We start from the raw sequence: 17696 nt of genomic DNA, 5'->3' as shown, positions 1-17696 counted from the left end.
ATTTACTATTCATTGAATACCAGACTGTCCTAGGCATTGGGGATACAAATGAGTAAAACATGGTCCCTATTGTTCAGAAAGAGTATCGTGAGGTATGACAGATATGTAAAAAAATGTAATACTAGAGCCTGGGCGGGCGTGGCTCAGCGGTTGAGCATCAACCTAGGATCCAGTACACCGAGGTTGGATTTCAGGTCAGGGCACATGCCCGGCTTATGGACTCTGGGGTCGATCCTCCCGGTAGGGGGCGCGCAGGAGGCAGCCAATCAATGACTCATCATTGATGTTTCTCTCTTTCTCCCCCCCCTTCTGCTCTCTGAGATCAATAAAGATATATTTAAAAAATAAGTTAAAAAAATAAAAAAATATAATACTAGGGAACTCGGAAGAAACTACATATATTAAATAGATCAGAAAATGTGGGGTGATCCTTGTGTAGGGGGTCGTAATATTTTCTACTCTTTTAGGACATTTTGACTTAACCTTGTGGTTTCATAGGGAAGCAGCAATGAATTCTACTTTGAAGGTGGCATTTAGTAGATGAGTAAGATTTCATGAGGAGAGGTGAAGAGAGGAGAAAGTTTTCCAAAGATGGGGGTGACCTCCCCTTTCCCCCGTTTTCATACCTACACTATGGAATCCATACCCCTACTACTTGGAGTTCAGGCCACTTTTCAAAGAAAAGCAATTGAGACTGTCCTTTTCGCTACCCTATAATGGGGAAGCTTCCGAGTTCATTTCTCCGTGGCCATGGGTTGCAACAACAATCTTGAGGGGCAGGCTGTGCTCAGCGCATTGCAGCTGTGCTTCACTAGGCCCTAAGGTTTCTGGGGCTGAGTGGAGGGAGGCTATAGGTAACGACGGCTGGGGGAGGCTCAGCCAGATTATAAACGCCTCTTAAGTCCATTATCATTACATAGGCAAAGAGAAGCCATCAACGTTCTGAACACGTAATATGGTCAGATTTTTATTTGGGAAATCGGTGCCCGCCGTCGGTGTGGAAAATGGGCTGGAATGGGAGAGGAGCGGAGAACCTGTTTCTAGCTGCTACTGAAAAAGTCCTAAGGGGCGGGAGGTCCCGTCTAGGGCATTAGGCCTGAGGTGGGCCGGAGGAGACGGGTGCTAGGCGGCTGAAGACTTCACCCTGGCCCCGGTGGCCAGCCTGCCCGTGGACTTCCAACATGGCTGTGGGTGGACGCTGCGGCGCTAATGGAAATGCTGAGCCCCAAGAAGAGGAGGAAAATGCTAAGGAAAAACTCATTTGAGCTCTTCCGACTCTGACGGGCTCTGGGGAAAAGCCAGATAAACAACAGGACGACGTGAATCAGGCGTCGGCAGCTTAAAAAAAGCTAGAGACGAAGCCCTGGGTGTCGCCCGTGGGAAGCGGGGCTCCTGGGCGTGGACGGGGACCGCGCAGGGAAGGACGTGGAATCCCGCGGAAAGCATTCAACAAGCGGACGTGGGTCAAATTCTACCGGCCTCCTCACAGCGCGAAGAACCCCGGCGTCCGTTCGCTCGCGCGGAACAGCAGCGGGGCGTGTCTGCTCCTCCCGCGTCAGCAGGAAAACGCCTCACGACCCAAGCGGCCGAAAGCGAATCCGGCCTCACACTCTGGGGTCCAGGACCCCTCCCATGCACAGCGCCAACCTCCGGCGCTGCGGACCCCGGCCCACCAGAGCGTTACCCCCACTCCTGCAGCCACCGGGACCCGCCAGCCGCGCTCCGCCCGGAGCTTGAGACCCAGGGAGGGCGCAGCGCGCACGCGCGCACCTTCGGGCCCCGGTCGGCGGCGCGGGGGCTGCCGGGACCGCACCGCGGAGTCACTGGGGCAACTAGGCCCCCAGGCGCCTCGCCCTGTCAATCACTCCCTGCAAAACCGAGCCGAGAGAAAAAGGTAGAAACCATTGGTTGTCCTTGTCACAGGCCGACGGTGCCCATGTTTGTCTAAAAAACTAACTCTCCTGGTGGGATGCAAAATGGTGCAATTTGGAAAATATTACGGGACTCCTTAAAAGACTAAACGCAGAGTTACTATATGACCCAACAATTCCAAGCCACATGGTATACAGATATGAGAGAATTGAAACACATGCTCACACAGAAATGTATACATGAATGTTCGTCATATTAATAATAGCCAAGAAGTGCACAAAGTGTGGTATGTCCATGCAATGGGGTTATTTGGCCACAAAAAGGAATGAGGTACTAACAACACCTGCTGCAACGTGGATGAGCCTTGAAAACAGGGTGCAGAGCGAAAGCAGACACGAGAGGCCAAATATTGACACTGCTGATATGAAATGTCGAGAATAGGCAAACTGTACAGAGAGAAGGTAGTTTTCCTCATATAGATCTTACACATATTTTATTAGGATTTCTACCGATTTTTTTTTTTTGGGGGGGGTGCTAATGTAAGTGGTGTTTTTAATTTCAAATTTCAATTTGTTGCTGGTATATAAAGAAGTGATTTTTTTTATATTAACCTTGAAGCATGCAATCTTATTGGATTTCCCACAAAGATATTCATGTCATCTGCAAACAAGAACGGTTTATTTGCTTTTGATATCTAATTGAAACATACTGCTAGGGATATCTTACTAAAGTAAATGAAGTGTTGGTGTTCAACATCGATGTATCACTAACAAAGTAAACTGTTATTGTCACATTACTACTGTCATTGAGGCGTAAGAGAAAAATTCAACACTGCAAGGCTGTATTAACTACTATCTGGAAGGAATGGAAAAAATCCAACATGAACAAGATCAAATTGGACCATTTGAGTGTGTTTTCATGTAAGGAAGCCTCTGGATTCCGTGAGTCAATAAAACATAACACTTAAAATACGGACAACTCATTGCAGACTTTCTCACAAAGATTTAACTAATATTAACATGGGAACCTGTTTCCTCTAAAAATGATGAAAATACATTACAAAAAATGATGAATCTATGATATATATTCCTGCAAAGGATAATTTACAGCAATAACTCCCAAGTCATGTTTGCATGCAAGGCTTCTAAAATCTCTGTGCCCAGTTCTTCCAGAAAGTGGGGTTATGAAGAGTGATGTTATTTTTTTATTTTTAAATACATTTTTATTGATTTCAGAGAAAGAAAGGGAGAGGGAGATAGAAACATCGATGAGAGGGTCGTCATTGATTGGTGCCTCCTGCATGACCCCGGCTGGGGATCAAACCCACAACACCGGCATGCGCCCTGACCAGAATCAAACCTCGATCTCCTGGATCCTAGGTTGATGTTCAACCGCTGAGCCACGCCAGCCGGGCAAGTGATTGTTATTCTTTGTTTTACACTATGCCCTCAAGACTCATATGGTGATCCATCATTTCCAGGACATGATGTAAAAATAAACTTTTTAGTAGAGGACCCTTTGGTTGGCTCCTTTATTGCTAATATCATGCTGAACTTATACTTCTCTATTGGCTTTTTTCTTTGTGTAACATTACTTTAAATTATTATCCACTATCTTGACTTTGAATAACTAGGAAGTTAGATTTTGAGACAGTTATATTTTTTCTGACTTAATTATCTCTGTAAAAAATGGGTGTAATATAAAGAAATAGTAAAATGAGAAATACTTTTGTGTAGGAAACCTTTCAACTACTAAGGAATATGCTTAAAGGATTACAAATGGGTAATTATACAATATTGGTAAGACACAAAAATGCTAAATAAATGATATAAATCTCCAACTGGAATGCTTTCAGGGAAGTTAGAGAGCTGATGCTAATTTCTCTTGGTATTAGGTAAGTAAAGAACAAAGTGGGAGTGAAGAAAGTCTATCTTTTTATAACAGTGATCCTTATGAGCATCTGAACAAAGCTACGTAGCACTTCCTACCCTAAGTCAATTTCATTCACACACAAAACTTGGCATATCACTTCAAGGTATTCAAGCCACTGGAAACTCATATGTACACTTTAGGGTTTAAAATAAATGGACAGTCACCTTGGGGTATGGAATAATCTAGTAATTTTTAAAAAAGATTTTTTTATTGATTTTTAGAGAGAGGAAGGGAGAGGGGGAGAGAGGGAGAAAACCATTGATCTGCTGCGTCCTGCACACCCCTAGCTGGGGATCAAACCTGCAACCTGGGCATGTACCCTGACTAGGAATCGAACCCACAACCCTTCAGTGCACAGAGTGACACCCAATCAACTGAGTCACACTGGCCAGGGCTAATCTAGTAATTTTTATGTGTCCAAATATTTAGTTAAAATTTTACTGGTCTTCCTCACACATATATGTAACTCATTTTGTAATGACTACTGTAACCATCACCAATTTTAATTTAAAATAATGACAGGCATTAGATGATCATTAATCTTTTTGCTAGTTTTATTATACTATGTAAGATTTGTATATTTTTGAGATCCAAAAACATCAACATTCTATTTTAAATTTGTTCTTAAAAAATATACAGTATTGCACTTTAATTTTTGGCAGTTTAATTAAGGAGTGGCTGAGTAAAAAATCATACAAGAAACTAGTTTTTATTTTGCTTTGTGTAAAAGCAGAACTTACAGTAGTGACAAATAAACCAAATATTTACAGTGTTGCTATGAAAGTCTTATTACCTCTAAAGGAAGATTCAGTGTATTGAATGCAAATATTATTACTCAAAGAAAAGCACACCTCTCTCCCCCGATTCTGCTGCACATTTTTAAGCCAAAGGGTATTGGTGTAAAATGCTTTTGTGATTTCTTTCTCAAGAGAAAATAGATGGAAAGAATGCTTGTTCTTGAAGCATCTAAACTGGGTCACTAAACTCTTTCACAATATTTCCTACATATCTTGAAAAATCTCTAAACTAAAAATCAGAATTCCAAGATAAGCATTTTTTTTTTTAGTTTTTCTGTAGCTATTTTCTTTTACAATTACAAGTTAGCTGGTTTTCAGTATGACTTTAAGATCAATTTCCCATACATTTTCTAAGATACATAAAATACTGGCTAGGCATCTGTCTGAATTATTTTTAACTTCTGTTATACTATAGTGAAACTGTATACATTTATATTGATCCAGAACTTGCTATTCTACTTTTTAATTCCCAGTTAGGTCAATACTTGAGAAAGCTCAATATTTTTCACTTAACCAATTAGGGAGACAGTTTTGAAGAGCTATTTGCAAAACTAAATACCAAGATTTAGGCCTACTTAACAGTATATTAAACATTCAAAAGAACAAAAAGAACATAAATAGAATGTATTTGTAATATAAATACATGACACAGAGACATTCATTTTGGTACCACCTAAAAAAAAAATCCAGCAGTACTTCATTACCCTTCAGATCTTTGGGAATATTTAAAATGTCAACTATTGAACATTTACTTTTACTCCAGAGAAAAAATAATTCACAAATTTAAATTGGTATTTCAAAAGCAAAGGATTTTCTTTTGTTACTTTTATTTGAGCAAGAGAGATGAGGAGAGAGGGAGAGGGAGAGGGAGAGAGAGAGATCTTGATTTGTTGATCCACTTATTGATGCATTCATTGGTTGACTCTTGTATGTCCCCTGACCAGGGATCAAACCTGAAACCTTGGTGTATCGGGACAATGGTCTACCCAACTGAGCTACCCAGTTAGAGCCTCCTTTTGTTACTTCCTAATTTGATCTGCAGAATGAACAGTTATTCAATGTTAATTAGCAGCCAATGTGTTAACTATGCTTTTACATTTTAATCCTTACCAAGACTGATTATGGCAAGCAGTGATTTATTATGGACAGATATGGTTTCTTCTTAAACAACCATGTACAAATTGCATAGTTCTGATCTGAGAACAAAGGTCAAAGTAGAGAGTTACAAAGGCATTAATATATGTTAACTGAACTGAAAGAGGCTGTTGAAAAACAGTCTATCTTGGTTAGTGTAAACTTGGAAAAAAACAGTCATTAGCAAAACAGTTTTCTTTAAAAATAGGTTAATGCTAAGAACAACAGCTTTTAAAATTTCTGTTTAAAAATAAGCTTAATAAACAAGAATACAAATTTTAATTCAAAACCTAGCTCTTTGAAATGCCCTATTTTCTTGCATACAGCAGAAAATACATTTTCATAGTTGTTAACATTACATGTAAAAATGAGGCACTAAACATATTTGAATATATTCACACAAACAGGAGCTTCAGTCTCATCTGTTCGTAGGCTTATATTTGCTCAATGGTTTCCAGATGGCAAAATGTTCACAAAAATAAGTCTTCTGAAGGAGGTGCATAAGAGAAACCAACGAAAGCATCATCGGCCTCCATTACGCTGGCATTCACTATAGAATAGTCAGTAGACACACACACAGAATATGGAACTGTTTCTTCCGTAAATGCTGCGTCAAAGTTCCTAATATCATCTGGTCCTGCCTAAAACATCAAAAGAATATTATTATTCACCTTAGCCTTTTTCATTAATTTAGTTCTTCATTAAAAACCCTTCATGAATTTGTATATTTATTCCTGGCAAGTTCAGATGTCTTCTTACGTCATCAGTGCTTTGAAACATTTTCTGCTTTTATTACTTAGGTGAGGTCCTTCTAACGGGTAAGGTTCTTGTTCTTGGGGGAAGGAGAGATAAGGGAGAGGAAGGCTAGTATAACAGAGTCCTTACCTATGTTAATATGAATCTCGGTCCCTACAACTGATCCCCTTTCTCTCTATGCATCACCTCTTAAGCTTTTGGGGTTGAAGGTAGGTTTTCAGGATAGCATTTTGCATTTGAGCTTCCACTAAATGCCTGCGCATCCAGTTTCTCAAAATTCTGCATAGGTGAAGCCATCTAATTAAGGAATGAAGGGGCTGTAAGTAAAATTGTGAAAGGTGACTGTGCCACAGAGGTCATTAAGCATTCAGCTGTGACACCCTTAGCTCTAAAGGCCCTAAGGGGACAAGGAAATGGGAATGAAGCATGGTGTCTGCTTAGGCTCAAAGGCAGTAGTTCTTAGTCTTCTTTTACAAATTAGATAAAAGCAAATGGCCTATCCCCTTCCAGTTTATTTACAGACAAAACTGGGTTACAAATTCAGGTGATTCACTGTTAAAGCCCATTCCTGAAGCTCTAGTCAGCTGTGCTCTAAGAGAAAGGGAAGCCTTAAAATGTTCAATTCACCAAGTCTAACCAAGGTGAAAAGATAGGGATTCAGAGCAGATATTATAAGCTAAGGACATAGTTAGCCTGGTAGCTCTACAGACAGCAGAGCAGAGACCAGGGAAGCCCAGAATGCTTTATCCTTCTACATGAGAAATTCCCCCACAGAGGAAAATAAATGCTAGAAATGATACATATATTCAATTTCATCAAATCAAATTCTTACGCATAACCCTAGAAAGCATGGGCTCTGGAATAAGACTAAGGTTTGAATTCTGGCTGTGAAATATGCTAGCTATAATTCTTTATATAAACTATCTCTGTGAGCTTGTCTCCTCTTCTGTAAAATAAGAATACTGCCATCTACCTGCTAAAGTTGTGAGGATCTGATGCATTAATATAAAATTCCCAGAATCTGAATGTAGAAGATGATTAATAAAAGATGACAAATGTTCTTTTACCCGACTTTATACTTTGAGGATGCCTCTATGGCTCATGGCTAGTACTGACAGGGATAACAGTGCGTTTCTTACGTTAAGAGGGAGGGAGGGCTCCGTCCTCAAAGTGCTCCAACTCCAATTCTGGAACTTAAACTAAACTGTGGCAAGTTACTTAACCTTTTTTGTGCCTCCGTTCACTCATTAGAACTATGTGTAAAATAACAGAACTATTTCATAGGACTGCTGTCAGGGTTAAGTAAAAGGATACAAGTACTGAGAACAGTGAATGAGACTCTCTTATCTGCTATAGCTAACTTTTTGATCTTTGTGAATCTGTTAAGTGAAAAGCAGCAGCTTGTTAACTGCATATTTTGTGTCCTTTCCCGTGTTCCTACTGGTTGTTGGTCTTTTTTTCTCACTGACTTATAAGAATGCTTTATGTACTAAGGAATTTTCCCTGTTTGTTATTTGCAGCTTTTTTCATGCAGACATTTCTAAATTTTATGTGGTCAAATTTACCATTTTCCCCCTCTTATGGCTTCTGTGTTATGGGTCTTGCTTTGCGAAGTTTAGTCACAGAAGAGCAGGGGTCCAAGCCTGAAGGTATCTGACTCTGAAGTCAACTCTGTTTTCACTTCCAGTGTTGCTTAGGAGGAGTCCCTAACTCTTTAATGTGCCAGATGACACATTTATTTGCAAATAACTAAACTCAGTAGACTCTCAATATAAAGATAATTTAAATTCTTTTTAAAGATCCAAGATACTTACTGCAAACACTAGAAATTAGGGACAGAAATTGTCCTTAATGGAGTAACATCTGAAACAGTCACTCCTGGATAAGGTACATGAAGTGAGTCAATATACAAATTCTGTTACGTTGATAGGTGCACAATATCACACCTATTAATGCCTGCTATGAGCTATGCACTGAAGCTGACCTTTAACAAAATATGAGTAAACTAAACACTTACTTTCCTGAAGTGATTTCCTTATCCTGCTCTAATTTACTAAAAATGTATTTCAAGAGTTTCATAGCAACACCAAAAACTTTAAATAAAAGAAAAGCAAATTCACCTATGACCCTGCAACCTCAAATCAATTTTGGTTTATATTCTTTTCCAGTCTTTATCTGTTATTTTTACCGCTGTAATCATAAGTCACAAAAATGATAATTACGATGTTCTCATTTTTCCAAGTGTCTGCTCTCATTTTTATATTTATTATCATTATTACCATTTACTTCACATGAAAAGGCAACAGACCATAAAAAAGCATGGAAAGAATAATGACTTTGGAATCAGGCACAGATTTGAATCCTTGCTCTGCTACTTTTTAATCCAGCTATGTGAGATTTCTGAGTTTCCCTTTAGAAAGCAAGTATAATAAGAAAAATAGTAATAGTAGTAACTTGGTAGCTTATTTGAGAAATAAATAATATAATACAATGCATAAAAAGTATATATGCTTATATATATATATATATATATATACACATATATATGTGAAGTTATCAATAGTAACATTATTGACCTAATGATGATTAGTAACAATTTCCCTATTTGTAACATATTTATTTCCCCAAATTTTCCACATTATTACTATTGTAAACAAGTCTTTGATACAGCTTTTCCGCTTTAAAATAAAAATTGTTTTTTTAAAAATAAAATTGTTTTTATGTAAATGTTTCCATCAGTAGATTGAACAGGTCAAGCTAACATGAACATTTTTATAATATTGTCTTACTGTTTTCCAAAAAAGGTTTAACAATTTACATTACCATTAATAATGTTTGCCTGTACCTGGTTTTTAATCAATCTAGAAAAAGCTGTGCATTGGTGTTATTTAAAATGTTTGTTGATTTATAGGTATGAAAATGATACCCCATGGTTACTTTAACTTGCATCTTTTTTTTTTTTTTAACCTATTCAGCTCATCTTTTTCTTACTCATGCTCTAATATAACTATAATCTTACTGGTCACCTTTAAGTTATCAGTTGTACTAGACAACCCTGAGTGAAATATTTTGCAAATATTTACATACTGATTCAATTTCATTCAGGTTAGATTTGGGGATCTTTGCTAAAATTATGATGAGCTACAGTTCTACATTTAATTATTTTGGAAGGAAGGAATTGGATATATTCTTACCACATTAGGATTAAACGGTGGTGGAATCTTCTTTTGTACAAGGTCAGTCCAACTGAGTGATTCAAAAAAGGGATGATTCTGAATTTCAAGCTAGAATATTAAAGAAAAAAATATATATTTAAACTAATGCTGAAGAATATATCAAGTACTCACTGAAGAATTTTATGAAGCCAAACCATTATCTAATTCTTTTCAGATACATGTTTACGTTATTCATGTAGCAAATTTCTTCATAGGTAAAATGGAGTTAACAGTTCTGCCTCAATACTTAACGGGCTGTTTTAAGGATAAATGGAAACTATAAATATAAGAGCGATATAAAAAGATGCAAGTACTACATAGGTACGAACAATAATTATGATTATCTGAATGGGGGAGGTAGAGAAGAAGTTAGGCAGGAGAGTTTTACAGGTAAAACCAAGATGATGAGCTCTACCACCAAGAAGTACTCCACTCTGGGTTGCTCCTATCAAAACTTGGCACAGAACTGATTCCAGCTTTTTCCCCCTGCCAGGTGCCACACGAGCGTATAAAGTAGGGTCAGACCTAGTTTGGTGGTTTAAAACGACTTCTTAGAGAAAGTAAGAGTTCTGGAAGATGAGGAAGAATTAGCTAGACAAAAGAACGAGGCCTGTGGGATACAAAACAAAAAGCAACAAACGAAAAACAAACTCACAGGCACAGACAACAGAAGGATGGTTACTAGAGGGGAACCAGGTGGGCAAAGGACGAAGAAGACAGAGGTCAAATATATGGTGAGAGAGGGAGACCAGTCTTTGGATGGTGAGCACACAATGCAGCATACAAATGACGGACTATAGAACTGTACACTTGAAACTTATGTAATGTTTTTGTTTTTTTTTAAATATATCTTTATTGATTTCAGAGAAAGGAAGGGAGAGGGAGAGAGAGAGAAACATCAATGACAAGAGTCACCACTGATCGGCTGCCTCCTGCACGCCCCCTACCGTGGATGGAGCCTGAAACCCGGGCACGTGCCCTGACCGGGAATTGAACTGCGATCTCCTGGATCCTAGGTTGATGCTCAACCGCTGAGCCACGCCCAGCTGGGTGAAACTTATGTAATCTTATTAACCAATGGCCAATGAGTTAGTCAATCATGCCTTCGTAATGAAGCCTCCATAAAAATCCAATAGGGCACTTCACTGGCCTTTCATCCAAGAGCTTCCACGCTGGGGAACAAGAATGTTTCCACGTGCCACCAAGCCAGGCCCCAAGCTCCATAAGGACAAAGTGCCTTTGTTTGGGACCTTGCTCTATCTTTCTTTTCATCTGGCTGCTGATTTATATCCTTTATAATAAATTAGTAACCTGGTAAGTAAATGGGTTTTCTTGAATTCTGTGAGTGGTTCTAGCAAATTAATCAAACCCAAGGAGGGGGTCGTAGGAACCTGTGTTTATAGCCAGTTGGTCAGAACACAGGTACCAACCTGGGCTTGTGACTGGCCTCTGAAGTGGAGGGTCGTCTTGTGGGACTGAGCCCGTTACTTATGGAATCTGATTCTATCTGACACTATCAGTTCTGGTGTCTGAGAATTGCTTGTTGGTGTTGGGGAGCCACCACATACACACACATTGAAATTGATACCCAAACTTTTTTAGTGTTAATGATGGTTTCCAGTAGCAAACACTTAACTTAGGTATATTTCCCAAGTTCCCCCCCATTGTATTTAGTTTTAATTTGTGTGACAAGTTTTACCTCACAAAGTGCTTCCTCCTATTTGACTCTTTTTAAACACACATTGAAATCTGTTTATATAGTGATTTCAGCTAGAATCACAGACATCTCCTCCTCTATCTCTCCTCCCCAAAGGACCAAAAAGGCCTCTTTAGTGACTTTAAATGTCTCATTATAAACACTTACTTAAAACTATGTCACCCTACTGGTGTTCAAAAATTCCTTGTTAGTGTAGACACAGACACACACACATACATTGGAAATGGGTCCGGAAACCCTTTTAGCCCACTTTTCAAACTTTCTTCAGCAATATACAGTAGCCCAGAGATGACAGTTGGATTCGTCCAGGGTTGTGATTTCTGAATTCAATAAAAGGACCAAAGGGCAAGGAGGTGTGAAGAATTAGCAAGACTGGCTGAAACAATCAAAGCTGGATAGAGAACAGTTGACAGAGCCATCTGCTGAACTGGGTTGTGTAGGAAGAGAAAATCAGGAGCAGACAAGTTTGTTATTCACAGCTTAAGCTCAAGATTGATAAAGAGCCCCCAAGAATTTCTGAGAAATTTAAATGAACTTAAAAGTTCATGTTCCTCAACAGTTCATGAATACTGACACACCAACATAACACTGACAGCTACACTAGCAACTTAATTACCCTGCTTTTTTAAAAAACCAAACCCACAGATTCCATAATTATCTCAAGGAGATATCAAATTCTCAGGAAAAAAACTGATTTAATGTTAGTTCAAGATGAAACACATTCCCTCATGCAGTTAGGAAGCACTTAAATTCTTGTTAAACAAAATGATCTCAAAGTTCAGGTAATCAAAAATGTATGCCACAATTTTTTAAAAAGAAGGGAGAGGAGAAAAAATTCTAATAAATAAAAATCAAATAAATAATACAGTGTGAAAGCTGGATGTGAGGGACGAAGAAGAGAGTATCAAATGAAACAATGCAGGTTCAGGTGCTTAAACTCTGTACAGTTCTATATGTATAAACACTGGTGAAAGTCGTGGGGACAAGTTTTGCACTTTCATGGTGCTCTTCTTTAAGAGCTGTATTCATCCCATTAAATACCACATAAAATAAGGCTTTATTTTCAAATTATAAATAAGGTTAAATAAAGTGGGAGAGATATACATACAAAGTCTTCTTTGGCACCGAGCCGATTTTGCCTGTCTTTTTCTAGGAGTTCTTCCAGAATGGACCATGCTGTGAGGCTCACTCCTGGCCTCAGATTTAGGGGCTTGTGAAGAATGTTGTCATACATTTCAGCAACATCTCGGCAATAAAAAGGAGGCTGGGGAAAAAAAGCAAAATAAAGTTAGTGTCAACTAAACTATGCCAAAATGTTTGGGTTAAAATACTTGCATTTGGCCTTGATCTACAGAGAGCAGACTGGATCTGGACAATTGCAGGAATGCACAGCCTCTTTGGGTGCAGTGTGGCCTCCCGATGCAAAGGGATTCTAAAACGCAGCACACTGCAGAGCTTAATGCATGTTCACTGAATGAATTAGGGCCAGTCTGTTCAATAATACCTGTGGACAGGTGTCAATTGTATAAAAGTTGCAATAGTATCTGTTTTAAAGAATACAACCACCAGTCTCATCATAAGCAGGTCTCAACTGATGGTGGTATTTAGCTTAGTGGGGGCAGCACCAGGGGGGATGAGTGGATGGTTCCCAGCCTGAGGGTGCTGGACACTTATAGGACCATAAAAGGAGCCTAGAAAAGATTCCAAATATTCCAAAAAGTCTAAACAAAAACATATATTATTCCTATAAGAATATATAAGCTAATTAAAATGCCTAAATTGTTTGGTTTGGGTTGGAGTATTAACTCAATGTAGTAAAACAAATGTATTCATGTTAATCAGAAGCTCTGCCTGGCCTTATGTGTCATTAATTAATAAAAACCAGGGAAACATTACATAGTAAACATCACTTTTTTTGTTTTAAATGAAATCTTAAGACATGGTATATATAGTGAATGGAAGAGAGAGTTCCCAAGTGATGGAAAAAGTGGAGCACCAGTGTGTTAATTAAATCCTATAAAAACAAAATACAAGGAAAAATCCCAAAGGCATTATCTTCTAATAAATACAAAAATCTTTTTTCTTTCCCTTTTTTTGAAGTTAAGCAGAGTGATGACCAGGGTAAACAAAATGGAAAGTAGATAATTTTAATGTTATAACCATGTGTCTATTTAGAAAAAAATGTAAGAGAGAGGAGAATACCTGCAGTAGTAATTAGTATGACAGAGAAAAATTATATGAATAAACTAGTGACATAATGAAACATTTTTAAAAATTTTTTCTTTTTTTTTTTAATCCTCACTAGAGGGTAATTTTTCCATTGCTTTTCAGAGAGAGTAGAAGGGAGAGAGAGAGGGAGGGAGAAACATTGATATGAGAGAGACACATCGACTGGTTGCCTCCCACATGCACTCCAACCAGGACCAAACCTGCAACCGAGGTACATGCCCTTGACAGAATCAAATCCGCGACCCTTCAGTCAGCAGGCCAGCGCTCTAACCACTGAGCCAAACAGGCTAGGGAAAAAAACTTTTCTTTTTGTGCAGACATGATTTTGGATTAATTTTTACCAGGTACCTACTACCCTGTTAGTGTTATCTAAATGGCCACAAGATTATTGAAAGAGAAAAAGAAAAAAGAAAAATCAATTATAATATATTGGAAAAATAATGAAAGAGTAGAAATACATACCAATCCATACAGCATTTCATACAGAACAGCACCAAGGCACCACCAATCTACAGTATTGTCATAGGGCTGTTTTCTGATTACTTCAGGAGCAAGGTACTACAGAAAAGATTAAATATTTGCGCAACTCAATAAACAACACAAAATTTAGAAATAATTGAGAAATTGAACAAATTTTAGGTGTTACTATCACACAAAAAACATATCTAGATTTTCAGTTGGTTGGGTATTTTCATTGTATACCAGTGGTTCTTCAAAATCCATTGGGACATTTTTCAAAATACATGTATTCAAACATTTCCCCCAGAAACTGTGATGCAGTTAAGACAAACAGAAGAGTGCAGCAGATGTAGAATTTGTAATATGAAGTAGGTAAAGTAGGTATTTTGTGTGGGGGGGGAGGGAAGTGGGGAAGAAGTCCTTTTTAAGATTAATTTATCTTAGAAATTCCTCTGGTCATTACTAATAATTGTTTCTCCCAAAGAAAGAATTCCTAATGTAAAGAAATGTGAAGAATTCAATGAAAGAATAAAGAATGAATTTCATTCTTCTTAGAAAATTACAATTGTAATTTTCTCTAACATATTATTTAAAATTTTTGAAGTTATTACACAGCTATTTACATTTTAACATAAAGCAATAACATTAAATTCATCACTATTTCACAAATATAAGATGGTTAATTTGAATTTTAGATTCCAAAAAATATGTTTTCTCTTTCCATATGAAATAAGGAAAGAATTTCTTCTCAAGCTTTTTTTATGTGCTCCAAAAAAATGGCAAATTACAACGGTTTAATAATTTCTGATCACATTTAGACTTAGATGACCAAAAAACTTGTGTATCCTTTCTAAAACCTACAGGACTTAAAGATTTTGTTAACTATGAAATCAATATATTCACAAAAAAATGTTTCTTCAGACATAAACCAAAATAGAATGGCTACAACTATTCACAAGAACTAGGGTTAGATTACAGAAAGAAAGAAAAATACATTATTAAAGTAAATATTGTTCTGATCTTGATTACAAGTCTCATGTGAGCCATTATATCAAACATTTTCAACAATATTTGCCATTATTCTACAATAATGTTGAAATACCACCTGGCACCTAAGATCACTACAAATACTAAATGTGTGTATGTGAGGGAGAGAAAGAGAGAGAGGGAGAGAGAGAATAAGAAGGCTTTAACATAAATTATAAAGATTATTATTGTTTCAAATAGAAAGACACATTTCTGCTAGCTAACATGATTAAAGAATGGGATATCTGGATTAATTCTTATTTGTGAATTTTCCCCCACATCCACTGTCTTATTTTCTTCTGTTAAATAAACACTTAATTTTATTATAAATGTTTTAACCATAGAGAAAAATAGTAAAATATAATAGAAACCAATAAAGCTGCCACTTAAATATAGGCAATGTCAATCTTTTGCCATATTTGCTCTAACTTTTCCATTGATTTTAGAAAGAGTGGAAGGGACAGAGAGAGAGAGAAAAAAAAAAATGACGAGAGAGACACATCGATTGGTTGTCTTCCGCACAGACTCCGAAACCTGCAACCCAGGTACATGTCCCTAACTGGGAATAGAACCCTGGACCCTTCACTTCGAGGGCCAACACTCTAATCACTGAGCCACACCGGCCAGGGAGAGAGCTTTATTAAGATATTCACAAACCATGTAATTTACCCACTTACAGCGTACAATTCAATGCCTTTTCATATATTTAGAATTATGCAAACATTACCACAATTTTAGGGCATTTTCATCAATGACTTATGATTTTATTTTTAAGCATTAGAAATAAAATTAAATGCTTAAAGAAGTCTAGGGTAAACTTTTAACATTAAAAACAAGCATAATTTACATTTTTGTTGGGTTATCTGGTTGTATCTCACAATCACAGTTAAAAATACCAACTATTAATAAGCTTTAAATATTCAGAAGGGATGATTATCAGATTATTTCCAATTGGCAGAAACTGAAATGATAGTTTTTATTCTACTTTTCAGATTTCAACTTTTGTACATGCAATTTGTGATTCATTTCTGCATTTTACTCATGATTATGTGAATGACAAATGAAACATACTCCTTACCTCTGGTGTCCCACAAAATGTTGTGGTGGTGTCAGAAATAGCAATTCCTTCTTTACAAAGCCCAAAATCTGTTAAGACAACATGTCCCTGAGAAACACAGGGGCAGTAAGATAAAACATGCATGAACATAAACTGACAATTTAAAAAACTATTTTACTTTGAAATAATTATAGACACAGAGGCAAACTGCAAAAATAGCACATCAAGTTCCATGTACCCCTCACCCGGCTTCCCTCAGTGCTGACACCTTATATGACCGTAGTACAATATCACAATTTGGAAACTGACATCAGTACAAAATTGTTAAAACAGAATGCCAACTTTTCAGTTGTCACTATTTTGTACATGCATGCATTTTGTGTGTAAGTATGTGTAGTTCTATATAATATAGATGTACAGATTCGTGTACATACCACCACAATTAAGACAGAGAACTATCCATTAATCCCAAAAGAACAAAGAAACACCTGGTGCTACCCTTTATTTCTGCACTCCCCTATTCACTCGGTCCCTGTGCCCTTGCAATCACTACTCTGATCTGCATCTCTATAGTTTTGTCACTTCAAAAATGTTATATAAAATGGAATCACGCAGTGTGGAACCTTGGAGGCTGACTTTTGTCCACTAAGCATAACAACAACAAAACTTGAGAACCAGTAGATTTTTAAAAGTGAATACTTACTACTGAATCCAAAAGAATATTTTCTGGTTTCAAGTCTCTATCAAATTGAAAGGAGAAAAAAAGCACACCTGAATATCAGCTGAAGTAAATTAATAAAAAGATATTTTTACAAGTAATATTTTAAAAACTTACCTGTACACTATTTTGATGGAGTGCAAGTAACCCAATGCACTGGCAATTTCAGCAGCATAAAACCTTGCTCTGTGTTCAGGAAAGGACCGTTCTCTTTGTAAGTGAAAAAACAGCTGTAAAATGGGGGTGGGGGTGGAGAATGAATATTAAGATCATTCACACAAAGAATGAAAAAAAAATTCTATAAATACAAAAATAGGGTTTTTTTGTTGTTATTTTGGTGTTTCTTTGCACGAAAGCACAGAACGAGGAGTCTCCCTTACTTAGCAATCACGGTCTCTCTTCAGCAACACATCTTTCTTTACCCTTATTAACTTACTCATCTCCCATTTACCACTCAATCCTCAACATGGCAGTGCCCTCACCACTCCAGGCAACCACTCTGGAAAAGATCACCAGTGCAGGCCAATGATCTCAACATTGCCATGTACTTACAGTATCTTACTGGACCTATTTTGACTGTTCTTTCCTTTGGAAAAACATCAAACACTATTCAGAGATTGGAAACTAGTGGCTGGCAGACCAAATACAACCCACAGATATAATTTGTTTGAGCCAAATGCTGTTTTCAGAAAAAATCTAAATTAATTGGTAACACATAAAAACTAGATAAAGTTTTTGGTAAAAATCCATAGTTTTGGTTTCTTTTGAAAAAAAAAAAGATGCG

General features: G+C 37.3%; 1 protein-coding gene across 3 annotated transcripts in view; it reads right to left on the bottom strand.

The window, feature by feature from the left end:
* Positions 1-5463: 5463 nt before the first annotated feature.
* Positions 5464-17696, bottom strand: part of SGK3 (serum/glucocorticoid regulated kinase family member 3) — an 89477-nt gene continuing 77244 nt past the window's right edge. For all 3 annotated transcript variants that reach the window (XM_087825413.1, XM_087825411.1, XM_087825412.1), the window contains 7 exons: positions 17030-17142; positions 16898-16934; positions 16216-16302; positions 14115-14210; positions 12532-12687; positions 9686-9775; positions 5464-6376 (listed from right to left, as the gene is read on the bottom strand). In XM_087825413.1, coding sequence (XP_087681539.1) covers positions 6206-6376; positions 9686-9775; positions 12532-12687; positions 14115-14210; positions 16216-16302; positions 16898-16934; positions 17030-17142 — 750 coding nt within the window. In that variant the 3' untranslated portion in view covers positions 5464-6205. The remainder of the gene's footprint in view (positions 6377-9685; positions 9776-12531; positions 12688-14114; positions 14211-16215; positions 16303-16897; positions 16935-17029; positions 17143-17696) is intronic.

Source organism: Miniopterus natalensis, chromosome 16 (genome assembly GCF_054644295.1).
Source record: "Miniopterus natalensis isolate mMinNat1 chromosome 16, mMinNat1.hap1, whole genome shotgun sequence".
Taxonomy (NCBI): Eukaryota; Metazoa; Chordata; class Mammalia; order Chiroptera; family Miniopteridae; genus Miniopterus; species Miniopterus natalensis.
The sequence above is the reverse complement of the archived record's forward strand: the minus strand, read 5'-3'. Positions and strand labels throughout refer to the sequence as shown.